This window comes from Callithrix jacchus, chromosome 4 (assembly GCF_049354715.1).
Source record: "Callithrix jacchus isolate 240 chromosome 4, calJac240_pri, whole genome shotgun sequence".
Taxonomy (NCBI): domain Eukaryota; kingdom Metazoa; phylum Chordata; class Mammalia; order Primates; family Cebidae; genus Callithrix; species Callithrix jacchus.
This window is the reverse complement of record NC_133505.1, coordinates 74,853,140-74,867,902: the sequence shown is the minus strand read 5'-3', so window position 1 is coordinate 74,867,902 and position 14,763 is coordinate 74,853,140. Positions and strand designations below refer to the sequence as shown.

General features: G+C 36.8%; 1 protein-coding gene across 3 annotated transcripts in view; it reads left to right on the top strand.

Moving 5' to 3' along the window:
- The window catches only part of LMBRD1 (LMBR1 domain containing 1), a 133,568-nt gene that overhangs the window by 8,623 nt on the left and 110,182 nt on the right, over window positions 1-14,763 (top strand). For 2 of the 3 annotated variants that reach the window (XM_035296033.3, XM_035296032.2), the window contains exon 3: window positions 8,286-8,346. In XM_035296033.3, coding sequence (XP_035151924.1) covers window positions 8,286-8,346 — 61 coding nt within the window. Of the gene's footprint in view, window positions 1-8,285; window positions 8,347-11,586; window positions 11,687-14,763 lie in introns of all 3 variants that reach the window. The other variant, XM_078369498.1, reaches the window with a different exon arrangement.

Genomic DNA, 14,763 nt, shown 5'->3' with positions numbered 1-14,763 from the left:
CTGGGTTCAAGTGATTCTCATCCCCCAGCCTCCCAAGTAGTTAGGATTACAGACATGCAGCCACCACACCTGGCTAATTATTTTTGTACCTTTACTAGAGATGAGGTTTCACCGTGTTCTCCAGGCTGGTCTTGTACTCCTGACCTCAAGTGATCCACCCACCCGGCCTCCCATAGTGCTGGGATTGCAGGCATGAGCCACCATGCCCAGTCTAAATAAGGCAAATAATTTGAAAATATTTTTGCAGTTAGATTTAAATTTATTCTGGTTGCTGTGAAAATTAGATATATTCTGATTGCTGTGAAAACTACATTTTTTTGTACACCATTTAGCAAGTGTTAATTGAGCACTTAGTGTGTGCCAATCACTATAATGTTGTATAGATAGTAACTAACAGCTATTGAATATTTGCTATGTATCAGACTCTATTTTAAGTGATTTATATTTAGTAACTTCTTTTGATGTCTCAGACAATCCTGTGAGGTAAGTAGTATTATCTATGTTTTTTGTGGGTAAAAAATCAAGATTCAGAGAGGTGAAGTAACATAGTCTGTAAGTGCTGAAGCTGGGATTTGAAGCCCTGCAATCTGGTTCCAGAGGGCTTTGTTCATCAGGTTTCTTGGGAAGATGGCTTCTAAACAAGTATGAGGTATTTTCAGGTAGCTCAGTAAATAGGATATCTACCATTTGGGTTGAAACATTACTTCTAGAGAAAATGACTAATTTTAGTGGTATTGGGTTTTCTCTGCTTTTTATTATTGGGCAAGAAGAAATACAGTTTAATAATGTTACACATCAATAATTAAATGGTTGAATGTAACATTATGAGGTCATTTTCTCTGAGAAATAAGTGTTATTTTAGAATTAAATTCTATAAAAATGTTTAATTTCTATGCCTTTGTATATACCTATGTTTCTTGGATAAGAGATTTTGACATTTTCAGAATGTTTGAATATTCTTTTTATTTTAAAACAGTGTAGTATAATTTCAAATGTACAGTACATAATTAGAAATTTCTAGTATATTTTTCTCTCTGAAAGCTGTTAAACTTAAATAGATAAGGATATATATGTATTTATGTGTATTTTACTGTATAGTAAGTCATATAATTTTACTGTATAGAAGTGTATTTTACTGTATAGTAAGTCATACAATTTTACTGTATAGAAGTCATATAATTATCCCTGGTATAATTATTGTTTAAATAGGAGATTTTGTTTTTTTTTTTAGTTTAGAACTTAGGATGTTTGATTTATTTAGATTTTGTGGGAAAATGTTTCATCTTTAAATTTCTAAAGTATTTTCATGAAATTATGAATTTTCTGTTAGATTAAGTATTGTTTTGGGCCCATGCTTAAATTAGTGATCACTCCCTGGGAAATAGGTTTGTTTTGTTTTTGATGTTTAAAATCTATGAGATTGCATTTTACTTTTTTGAGTAAGATTTTAAGAATCCATTCAGTAAAGAAGCAAAAATATTACTAAAAATTTGGGTGCTTGTTTTAATACATGTGCCTTAAAAGAAAACAAATACGTTGCTGTAGTTAACGCACTTCATATTTGACAATATTTAGAAGGGGAAACTACCTGTTAAAGTTCTTCCTTCCACTTTTTAAAACTTTGTTTCATTGTTAGGATATTAGTTATTCAGCAATTGTTGGTTCTCTTTTGTTATTTTTTTGAGACTCGCTCTTATTGCCCAGGCTGGAGTGCAATGATGCGACCTTGGTTCACTGCACCCTCTCTACCTCCTGGTTGCAAGTGATTCTCTTGCCTTAGCCTCCTGAGTATCTGGAATTACAGATGCACACCACCACGCTTGGCTAATTTTTTTGTATTTTTAGTAGAGGCAGGGTTTTACCATGTTGACCAGGCTGGTCTCAAACTCCTGACCTCAGGTGATCCACCCGCCTTGGCCTCCTAAAATGCTGGGATTATAGATGTGAGTCACTGTGCCTGGCCTTTTCTTACTTTTCAATTTAGTCTCAAGTAGAGACTTAGTTGTCTCTAATTCTGTTTGCTTTTAGCTTAGATAATGTATGAGTTTTTTCTTGGTAGTTTTTTTGATACCTTGCAACATTCTGTGTGTCTGTATTTTCCCTTCTGATTTTATGGGGCATTGTGAGGATTAGTGAAATTCATGAGTTTTTATTTGAAACTGGACTATTTGCTGACTCTCAAAAGTAGAACTGAAAAAACAAATTTAAAAAACATTTTCCTGGTAAACTCTAGACAGTTTTTCCAAAAGTTATTGCTGAATTATCTTCAGGTGCCTAGTGAAAGATAAGTTTTAAGTATTTAAGAATTCTTCAAACTTCATGCTACAATTGTAAATTTATTCATGTTAGAGTAAAAAGGATGCCACTATGGTTTTAGTCTATTCCAACTTTATTTGTAAGGATAAATGTACAAGTTGACATTGTTTTCCATGATGAATGATATTGTATCTTAATATTTATAATGTACATTTTAAATGTACATTGTATTATTATATTATATTAAATGTACATTTAAATTCCTAAATAAATACATGCATTCTTTTATTTTCTCCACTTCCACCTCAAATATTTTGAAGCCTCTTTCTAATCATGAACTTAGCTTGCAAGGTATAATTATTTGGAAATTCCACATATTAATGAATGCTAACATTTTGCTTAAGAACAGAAGGTATACAGGCTTTTCTGTGAGCAGATCAGAGTACTGATGCCTAGGTTTTTGTATACCTTAGAGAAATAGGGAAACTTGGAGGAATAAGAGGTCATATGCATGTGCATGGGCAAGTGAGGGAGTGTAGAGAAAAGAGTTCTGGACAGCTTACCTTCAGAGTATGTACTGTACTGTCTATCCAGGTGGAGGTGTTAAGTTGGGAGTTGAAGCTCTGGGAAGAGCTTAGGACTAGAGAGAAGTATTTGGGAAGCAACATATGGATGATATCTACAGTTATGGACTGACAAGGAGCTGGGAAGACTGAGTAGTCAGAGAAGCCTTGACATCGGACCAAGGACTGGAGTTCTCTATTGTGTAGAGGTCAGATGAAGGAGAGAATCTGCAACCTGAGAAATGAGAAAAACACAAGAGAGAGGCTTTGTGGAAATCAGAAGAATGTGTTTCAGGAAGAAAGAATAATAGCTTTTTCCAGTAATGCTGAGGTGAAGTGAGTGGGGTAGAGAAGCGACTGGTGGTTTTGGTCAGTGGTGACCATGAAGAATAATTTCAGCAGAACAGTAGGGTGATTAGGTTGAGTGGGTTAGATGTGGAAAGAGAAGCAAGGAAGAAGTGTTAGGGAATGCTGACAACTTTTCAAGAAGTTTTTGTTCTCTATGAAAGTGAGAAGAGGAGTTAATGGAGGTGATTTTATTTGTGGTGGTTGTGTATCTCTTTGTGTTTAATAATTACTAGACTTTGTATACTTTAGAATTAAGTAGAGTGAGATAAATTTTTGAGGGAAGACAAGGTATCATTGCAGGTGCAGTGTCCTCCAGAAGGGTGAGGGTTCTCAAAGACAAATGTTTGGGTGTAATAGGAGTATGGGCACTTCAGAGGAAAGAAGGTCTAGAATTTGGATACAAATGGAAGCAGGTTTTAGATTTAATAGTAAGTTAAGTGAGCTCCTGGCTTGGCGAAGCAAATTATTTTAGAGACCTCTAAGTCAATATTTCTCAATCATGGACATTTTGCCTTGGATAATTCTTTGTTATGGGGTCCTGCCCTGAGAATTGTAGGTATTTAGTGGCGTCCTTGACCTCTTACCTCCTAGATCCCTGTAGGATACTGACTCTGCCCACCATGTCTCTGGACATTGTCAAATGCCCAATGCGGTTCAAAATGGCTCCTGAATGAGAACCACTGTTCTAAGGTGAAGTTGTCAGGTAAAAGTGAGGAAAATCATGTGGGAGTTTTGGGTTATACAGCAGGTTTCAAAAGTCAGCTTGAATAATGGGGAATGGAATTTACATATGCCACAAATTACATTTTTGTTCTGTGGAATTCATATCCTTGTCTTCTGAAATATTCTTCTTTAATATTCTTTATTTAGTTCTTGATTGTCTCACATTCCTTTTTGTCCTAAATGACTCTGAAGTTCCTTTTAGTTTCTACTTTGAGAGGCAATAGTTTATAAAACATATTAAGGTCATAGTGGTTCCCAAAATTAAAAGGAAAGTTTTACAAACTAAGCTCCCTTGACAATACATCAAGTATCTTGGAGGCAAGAAAGTACGTAAAAGCCAAATACACTAATAGTACTTGAGTGATGTTGTATATTTTACACATATTTGTAGCTTTAAAATAGTAACAGCAATACTCTTGTTGCCACAAGAACTGGTTAGGCAAGAGATCCTTATAGAGTAAAAGATGCTAAATTTTAATGATTCTTTTGCTTCAAGTTAACCTTCAGACTTTCTATTTTTAATATAAATTTTTTGAGATTGGGATTTTGTCCAATTTTAAACTAATTTTTAAGTGAGTCTCAGTGGAGACATTAGTACCTCCTGGGGCTGTCTTGGAAATTGATGGGAAGTTTGCATAACATATAAGAAGTAAAAAAAGATAGTCATCATTATTCTGTGGCCCATTGATACATTGTTCTTAATTTACTCATTTTTAAAATCCTTTTAGACCAGGCATGGTGGCGCACATCTATAAACCTGGAGGCTGAGGCAGGCAGATCACTTGAGCCCAGTAGTTCAAGAACAGCCTGGGCAATGTGGTGAAACCTGGTATCTACAAAAAATACAAAAATTAGCTGGACATGGTGGCATGCACCTATGGTCCCAGCTGCTCAGAAGCCTGAAGGTGGGAGGATCACTTGAGCCTGGGAAGGTCTAGGCTGCAGTGAGCCATGATCATGCCACTGCACTGCAGCCTGGGTGACAGAGTGAGACCCTGTCTCAAAAACAAAACAAAACTTAAAAAAATCCTTTTAAACTTCTCTTTGGATACAGAAGTAATCACTGAAGAAGCACAGCTCTTAGGAATTGAAGCTTTGATTATGTACATATTCATTTGGACAATTGAATCATTGATGAAAAAATTTTCAATCATTGCATAGAATTGAAAGCCTCAGTGCTTTTCCATTCTATGTGGTAAGCACTACTTGCATTTTCTTTTCATTTATTTTCTATGCTATCTTTGGGTATTTTCTTTCATTATATATTTTTTTAGACAAAGATTATATGTGTTAAAACTTTTGGTTGTGATTTGTTTTGTTTACCCCTACTCAAAAGTACTTCATGGATATCTATCTGTGCTAGTTTCTATAGGTCCCATCGTTTTTAATATCAACATGTATATTCTATGTTATGCATGTACAGTGGTCAATTTTACTATTTCTACTCTGGCATTTAGATTGTCTCCAGTTTCCTTTTTCTTTTAAAAAATATTTTAAACAATCCTACACTGAATATTGTTGGGTAAAGGACTCTTGGGCAAAAACCAATAAATGTTACTTGGTGCAGGCTCTAATTTGCCCTGACAAGGGTCAATAAGTGCTCAGGTTCTTATGTAACTTGACGGAAACTCTCCCAAAGTGCAGGTGCTTTAGTAGAGGTATATAACCTCCCAGTCTTTCTCTCTCTCTCTCTCTCTCTCTCTCTCTCTCCTTTTTCTTGAGGCTCAGGCTGGACTGTAGTGGCATGATCTTGTCTGGCTGCAGCCTCTGCCTCCCAGGTTAAAGCAATTCTCATTCCTCAGCTTCCCAAGAAGCTGGGATTACAGGTGTGCGCTACCACGCATGGTCTCAAACTCCTGACCTCAAGCAATTCCTCAGTCTCCTAGAGTGCTGGGATTACAGACATGAGCCACTACACCTGGCCTCTTCTCTCTTCTTAAATGGCAAGAAGAATGGTCTTGCAGATAGAATAAATACCTGGGACTTGGGTGCCAAGTAATATGAGCTGAGGTAGGTACAAGTTGTTTACTGAGTGCTAGGACATACCAATTGCTGAACACCTGGAGATTTTGAGTCTCTTAGTCCCATGAATAATGGAATTTGGTCCATCTCCTCCTGCATGGGAAAGGAAGGGACCATTTGGGCTAGCTTATAGCTTCGTAAGAGATCCGGAGGTAGTTTGTTGGACAAGTAGTATTGTCCAATGAATAAAATATCTATGTACTAATATCCATCTTAATTTGTGTGAATATTTTTAGGATCAATTCAATAAAGAATGTCTACATGGTAGACTATCTTACTGTGTAGCAGATGTCTTTCCCCTCCATATTTTGATACTACTGTATGTTACTGTTTTAAATTTTGCCAATAGGTAGGTGAAAGGTTATATAATAGTAGATTTTGATGTTTTATTAGTAAAGTATAGTAATTGGGAAATTCTTCCTTGTTAGTTTTTTTCAAATTTATTTCTGGCCCTAGTCTATATGTTTTTTCAGATAATCTTTAAAATCAATATGTTGATGATAGTCTCCACCTCCTAGCACAATGGGATGTTGATTGATGATATATATTAATTTTAAGATTAATTTGGATGGCAATTGGTATTTACAGTCTTTTTGTGTGGGAACAGGTGACTTTCTATTTATTAAAATTTTTTTTATATTCTATAATTTATTTTTATTTTTTTGAGATGGAGTCTTGCTGTGTCATCTAGGCTGGAGTGCAGTGGTGTGATCTCAACTCACTGCAACCTTCGCCTCCCAGGTTCAAATAATTCTCCTGCCTCAGCCTTCTGAGTAGCTGGAATTACAGGCATGCACCAACCATGCCCGCCTAATTTTTTGTATTTTTAGTGAAGATGGGGTTTTACCATGTTTGCCAGGCTGGTATTGAACTCTTTTTCTATTTGACGTGTTAAGGGTTTGTTACTATTCCTTATTACTATTGGGAACATATTGTTTTTATTGTGCTTTGGGTATCAAGGGTTTGCCTTTGTAGAAGTAAGTTTGGATTTTCTTTTCTTTTTCTTTTTCTTTTTTTTTTTTTGAGATGGAGTTTCACTCTTGTTACCCAGGCTGGAGTGCAATGGCGCAATCTCGGCTCACCGCATCCTCCGCCTCCTGGGTTCAGGCAATTCTCCTGCCTCAGCCTCCTGAGTAGCTGGGACTACAGGCACACGCCACTGTGCCCAGCTAATTTTTTGTAATTTTAGTAGAGACAGGGTTTCGCCATGTTGACCAGGATGGTCTTGATCTCTTGACCTCGTGATCCACCCACCTCGGCCTCTCAAAGTGCTAGGATTACAGGCTTGAGCCACCGCACCCAGCCAAGTTTGGATTTTCTACATTTTTTTTTTTAATATTGCAGGCATTTATCAGAGAGAAATTTATAGCTACTCATTGCTAGAGGTGCTTATGGGCAAAAAAGGAGAAAAGAAAAGAAAAATCCTAAATTATCCTAAGATAATTAAATACTGATATCCTTTTTTAAGAGCACTTGTAGAATATTGACACCGACTTGAGCTCTTAAAGTGTTTATAAAAACTTGACCTGGATTCTGAATTTTGCTTTACTACTTAATAGAGTGATAAGTCCTTTAGACTCTCCAGGTTTAATTTTTCACATGCATAGAATTTAGGGTATAGGCCAAAATACTTAACATTGTACCTCAGTTCTGACACAGTAGTGTATATATATTTTTTCTATTAAAAAAGAATAATTTGAATTATATTTTCTACATTTAGTAATTTGAACAATACTTGTGTGGGATGAATACAAAGATTAGACTGATTTTTCATGTAGGTTTTTAAAAAAATGTATAATAGGCTCAAATATGTTCTTTCTGAAGTACAAATCAGGTTTTTTACTCTCTGCATAAAATTCATCACTATTTTTCATTGCTCTTAGGACAAAGTCCAAAATATTCAGCATGACTCACAAGTCTCTGTCATATATGTCCTTCTCCTCCCTCTCTCCACCTGCTTTCTCTTAACCTTTCCAAAAACTCAATTGAATCTGTATTTAGCTTCTTGAAGTGTTTTTCAAATGTTCTGTCTCTGTTCTTTTCTCCCTTCTTTCCTTCCTACTGTTTTCTCTGTTTCTCTGAGATCATTCTCCCTTCTTTCAGGTCTCAGTTTAGTCATTTTTGAGAAGCCTTTCCTGATTTTCAGTCTGACTTAGGTGCCTTTTGTCTTTGTGTTTTCACAGAACTGTGTTGTCTTATCTCAGCATTTACATGTCGAAATTGTCTATTGTCTGCCTCTCAGTTATTGAAGACATAGATTGTTTTTATTTGAGTGGATAGATTTTGGAAGTGATATTCAGTCATATTAAAACCTAACTAATTGTTAGGCAAATGTATGTTTCATTAATATTTCTGTTGTTTCCTTTATTCTAGGACTGGGCTAATGCTAACGTCAGCAGACAGATTGAGGACACTGTATTATATGGATACTATAGTAAGTATCTTTCAGTTTCTTTTCCTGTTTGGTCTTCTAACCAAAATACTACTTGATGAGTGGAGAACCCCAGGTTCTTCCTCTCCAGTTGAATTAGGAAAAATGACACGGACACATGTGTAGTTGTTTGAAGGGGCAGGGAGTTTAACAGGCAAGAAAGAAGTGGGGAGAAAGAAAGAAGAAGCTCCCCTGTACAGAGACAGATGGAGGGGACTCCAAAGCCAAGGGAGGGAACCCCACCAGCCAGGTATATGAAGAGGGTGGAGGGAGGAGGTTTGATTTGCATAGGGCTTGGGAGATTGGCTTGACTAGGCATGTTGTTCATGTAGCCTACAAAATAAAAACTGGCCTTCCCACCCTAGCCTTTTAATATGCAAATACAGGGTGCCATGATGTGCTAAACAGGCGGGGATATGTGGGGGCAGTCATGTTGCCAGGAAGATTTGGGGCAAGGCCAAGAAGAAGAGGGCAGGAATCGCCATGTTTGGGTGGACCCAGTTTCTAATGGCCTGCATTTGCATATGAAAGGTTGCCAGCCTGGCTCTTTTCTGTTGTTGTTGTTGATGTTTAAAAAAAATTTTTTTTTAAATTATACTTTAAGTTCTGGGGTACATGTGCAGAACGTGCAGGTTTGTTACATAAGTATACATATGCCATGGTGGTTTGCTGCATCCATTACCCTGCCATCTGCATTAGGTATTTCTCCTAATGCTGTCCCTCCCCTAACATCTGCCCCCTGCTATCCCCCCAGCCCTCCACCCACTGATAGGCCCCTGTATGTGATGTTCCCCTCTCTGTGTCCATGTGTTCTAATTGTTCAATGCCCACTTATCTCATTGTTCAACACCCACTTATGAGTGAGAACATGTGGTGTTCGGTTTTTTGTTCTTGGGTCAGTTTGCTGAGAATGATGGTTTCCAGCTTTATCCATGTCCCTGCAAAGGATATGAACTCATCCATTTTTGTGATTGCATAGTATTCCATGGTGTATGTGTGCCACATTTTCTTTATCCAGTCATCATTGATGAGAATTTGGCTTGGTTCCAAGTCTTTGCTCTTGTGAATAGTGCTGCAATAAACATACATGTGCTTGTGTCTTTATAATAGAATGATTTATAATCCTTTGGGTATATATTGAGTAATGGGATTGCTGGGTCAAATGGTATTTCTATTTCTAGATCCTTGAGGAATCACCACACTGTCTTCCACAATGGTTGAACTAATTTACACTCTCACCATAGTGTAAAAGCATTCCTATTTCTTGTAAGAGCTGGGGCTTTACAAGAAAATTTTCCGGAGATGCTTTAAAAAATGAAAACTTCCCAAGGACCCCTCTTCCTCTCTAACTGCCTACAGTAATTTCTTAATAACTCCTATGACAATATAAAGCTACATATAAACTTTTAATTTGGAAACCACATATGAGATTTCTGTTTTCTACCTCAGGAATAAATAATACGTATTCATTCTCAAAATCCTGAAACTTCTTTAACCTACTTTGCTTCATTTAGATTCACTTGTAAGACGTCTTGGGGTGGTTTAGTCAAGTTACTTTAAATCTCACCTCTTCTTTTATCATTACCAATTTCCCACTCTTGTTCTCTTGATTTTAAATTTCAATTTTCTAAAATTTTGTTTTAAGTATTGCCATTAGTAGACTGCAGTCTCTGGGGAATTTGTACTACCAACTTTATTGTTCTCTATAGAGCCATTTTAATCTTGGACTTATGGTTGCTTGGCTCCTCCTCCCTCCCTCTCTTAACCATCCATCTCAGTATTAGATTATGAAAACTTTATAATAATACAAAAGCTAAATGTTTCTGAAATTTTCTCTTTGAATAAACATGAAATGTGTGCTTTTATAAAAAAGTATTATAAGTTAAGAGAGGGATGTCATTTTTTTCAGTAATAAAGTAAGATGCTGAATAAGATTTTAGTAGGACATTAAATTGGAAACTGAAAAAAATCTACAGAGGTTTCTGTTAATGGGATATTTTTTCAAGATTTTGATTGGATTTTAATTCAGCTGCTTTGCTCTAAATTTGCCTTTATCCTGATCTAAAATCTGTAAACTCCATGAAATTTTATTTCTTTGGGGTAGATTTTAAAAAGATTTTATGAGATTTCAAAATAGAATTTAATATTTCTGATGAATATATTAAATATAAAATACAATTTTGACTTATTAAGTTAAAATTTTTGAAATGGCACTATAATAAGTAGAATATTGCCTTTTTAGTATAAATAAAATATAAATTACTTATACACAAAGTTTTAGGGCAGAGATCTGTCACCTGTGTAACACTAAAGTGTAGTTATTCTGTAGAACATGTGATGAGATGAGCCAGTTTATATGTTAGTGAAGTCAAGGTCTATGAACTGTGTCTTATCATTGAACCTAGAGACCACTGGACGAATCATTTGTAACTAAGTTCACAAAAGCCTTGTAATCTGGAATGTTAATTCATGTAGCCATTTTCAGTTTGTTCCATGGAGAGAATTAAGCCTACAGAAAAGAATTTTAGGGAATATTTTTCTCAGTCCTCCGAAAGATAGTGTGTCCTCAGTTTACTCCAGGATAATGTGCCCTTAGTATCATTTTAAATGCCTGGGAGATAAGTTAATCATTACAAACAGTAGATGTCTTGGGACTTGGCTTGATTTTCTGTAGAACTTAAATTATAGTGAGAAATACTGCTTTGAACAGGATAGTTGAGACACTGATCTAGGGAAAAAAATTATTTAAAAAGCCAAATTATGAATTGAAAAATTTGTTTTATGACCATGGAATCAAAACAAGAAACTAATTGAGTATGAATGGTTATTGTTATATTAGTCAACTCCATCTCAGCTATGGCTAATACCTTTGGCTCTGACCCAGTGGTGACCTACAGCTAAGAGCCTGAAAGGATTGCACAGCTTCAAAGGTAGTTACTATCTTGAAGTTCAGCTGTTTCTTTTGAAATGCTAGATACTGTCTAACTGTCCTAATAGGACACATCTAATAGGTCTTCTGGATTTTGAGGACTATACAGAGTTCAAATCAAAAACATAGTTTTTAATTCATCTCTTAACGTCAGATGCTAAGTTCATCTAATCCTTCCTATCCCCCCTAATATATAAACACATTTTCATTATGTAACCTTGCCAGGCACTATGTAAGACTTTTACATTCAACATCTTACTTAGTTTTCATGAATGCCCTCTCCCTCTTTCTTTTGTATTTTCTACCATTCACAGATAAAGAAATTGATGAGAGAGATGTTGAAGATCACTTTGTTAGTGAGTGACATAGCTCGAAGTGGTTCTTATTTCCACGTCTGGAGCTTCTTACTGTTAAGTGAGCTACCTTTTGATAAATGCCTTTTGATAAATGGTACTGGGGATATTATCTGTAGGAATGATTAGCAGGACTGAACTCTCAAGGGCAGCTTCAGAAATCTGAAGGCCCTTTTTGTGTGTGTGTGTGTATGTGTGTGTGTGTGTCTTGCTCTGTTGTATAGGCTGGAATGCAGTGATGCAGTCTCAGCTCACTGCAACCTCCGCCTCCCAGGTTCAAGTGATTCTCCTGCCTCAGTCTCTATAGTAGCTGGAATTACGGGGACACGCCATCACACCTGGCTAATTTTTGTATTTTAAGTAGAGATGGGGTTCACCATGTTGGCCAGGCTGGTCTCGAATTCCTGACCTCGGGTGATCTTCCCACCTTGGCCTCCCAAAGTGCTCTAATTACCAGCTTGAGCCACCCACTGTGTCTGCCCTCACCCTCTTTTTTTTTTTTTTTTTGTAGATGGATTCTCCCTCTGTCGCCCAGGCTGGAGTGCAGTGGCGCAATCTTGGCTCACTGCAGGCTTCACTTCCTGGGTTCAAGTGATTCTTCTGCCTCAGGCTCCTGAGTATCCGGGATTATAAGTGTTCACCACCACACCCAGCTAATTTTTGCATTTTTAGTAGAGACCAGGTTTTCCCATGTTGATCAGGCTGGTCTCAAATTCCTGACCTCAAAGTGCTGGGATTATAGGCATGAGCCACTGAGCCTGGCCACTGGGGACCTTTTAAATAATACGGAATGCTAGATTGTAGCCAGAGAGATTCTGATTTATTTTGGTGTGATAGGCAGCCTGTGAATCTATTACTAAAAAGTTAATGGTGCTGATTCTGATTTTAGCACAGCCAAGTTTAGAAACCAGTGGCCTAGGTCAGTGGCTTTTCATAAGCTGTCTCATGTGCATGTGCAATGAGATAGAGGTTTGGGGGATAAGGAAGCTAAGCATTGACTCCATGAGACCTACTTAATGCTTTGTCTTTTATGTTAGGGTTCCATGTGTGTTTTCAAAAGACAAACTTTCTGTTAACAGGTCATGTGGTAATCTCTTTTCTAGAGTATTAAGATTAATATTTAGATTCTTAATTCATGATAACTTAATAGAGTTACTAAGGCAGGGTTCCTAAAAAAACCTATATGTGTCAGGTTTTTTTAGGTACCAGATTAGGTGCTAGTTTAGATGCTAGTTGGTTTTCCATAGAAGAGAAACTGGTCAAAAGGTTTAAACTCCTAAAACTCCTAAACAAGTTTTAGTCATCTTCCTCAATGAAAATGTTTAGGAGTGTTATAATTACTTTCAAATTACTGATTCAAATTTACAGTCTCACTGCCTTTTCATACTTTATTACATCCATTGGCCCATTTGCACTTTGAATGGATCTTTCATCCATTTGTCAAATGCAAAATAAGACATGCCAGATAAGACATTAGACGTTATGCCTCATCCATTTGGAAAATATTTATTCAGTGAATAATATAGTCTTCTGAATGTTGACACATACCATTATACATTAAAAAAACACATTTGTTAATATCACCATTATTCCTTTTTTTGTCTATTAGGTTTGCTTGGTCCAGATCTGCGTTCAAATCCTGGATATCCTTGTTAATTTAGTGTCTTGTTGAGCTGACAGATCAACTGGCAGTGGAGTGCTTAAGTCTCCCGCTACTATTGCGTAGGGGTCCAAGTCTCTTTGTAGGTTGTTAAGAACTTGCTTTATGCATCTGGGTACTCCTGTACTGGGTGTGTATACGTTTAGGATAGTTTGCTCTTCTTGTTGCAGTGATCCTTTTACCATTATGTAATGCCCTTCTTTGTCTCTTTTGATCTTTTTTGGTTTAAAGTCTATTTTATCAGAGACTAAGATTGCAACTGCTGCCCTTTCTTTACTCTCCATTTGCTTGGTAAATCTTCCTCTATTCCTTATTTAGCCTATCTGTCTCCTTGCATGTAAGATGGGTTTCCTGAATACAGCACACCAATGGTTTTGACTTTTTATCCAATTTGTCAGTCTGTGTCCTTTGATTGGGACATTCGGCCCATCTGCATTTAAGGTTAATATTGTTATGTGTGAATTTGATCCTGCCATTTTGATGGTAGCTGGTTGTATTGCCTGTTAGTTGATGCAGTTTCTTCATTGTTTTGATGGTCTTTACTATTTGGTATGTTTTTGGAGTGGCTGATACTGGTTATCTTTTCTATGTTTCGTGCTTATTTAAGGAGCTCTTGCAAGGCAGGCCTGGTGATGACAAAGTCTCTCAGCAATTGCTGGTTTATAAAGGATTTTCTTTCTCCTTTGCTTATGAAGCTCAGTGTGGCTGGATATGAAATTCTAGGTTGAAAGTTCTTTTCTTTAAGGATGTTGAATATTGGCCCCCACTCTCTTCTGGCTTGTAGGGTTTCTGCTGAGAGATCCACTGTGAGTCTGATGGGTTTCCCTTTGTGAATAACCCAACCTTTCTCTCTGGCTGCCCTTAGCATCTTTTCCTTCATTTCAACCCTAGTGAATCTGATGATTATGTGCCTTGGGCTTGCTCTTCTTGAGGAATATCTTTGTGATGGTCTCTGTATTTCCTGGACTTGAATGTTGGCCTGTCTTGCTAGGTTAGGGAAGTTCTCCTGTATAATATCCTGAAGAGCATTTTCCAGCTTGGATTCATTCTCTCTGTCACATTCAGGTACACTTATCAAATGTAGATTAGTTCTTTTCACATAATCCCATATTTCTTGGAGGCTTTGTTTATTTCTTTTCACTCTTTTTTCTCTAATCTTGCCTTCTCGTTTTATTTCAATGAGTTGATCTTCACTCTCTGATATTCTTTCTTCTGCTTAGTCAATTTGGCTATTGAAACTTGTGTATGTTTTTCAAAGTTCTCATGTTGTTTTTCAGCTCCATCAAGTCATGTATATTCTTCTCTAAGCTGTTTATTCTCATTAGCATTTCGTCTAACCTTTTTTCAAGGTTCTTAGTTTCTCTGCATTGGGTTAGAACATGTTCTTTTGGCTCAGAAAAATTTGTTATTACCCACCTTCTGAAGCCTGTGTCTGTCAATTCATCAGACTCATTCTCCATTCAGCTTTGTTCCCTTGC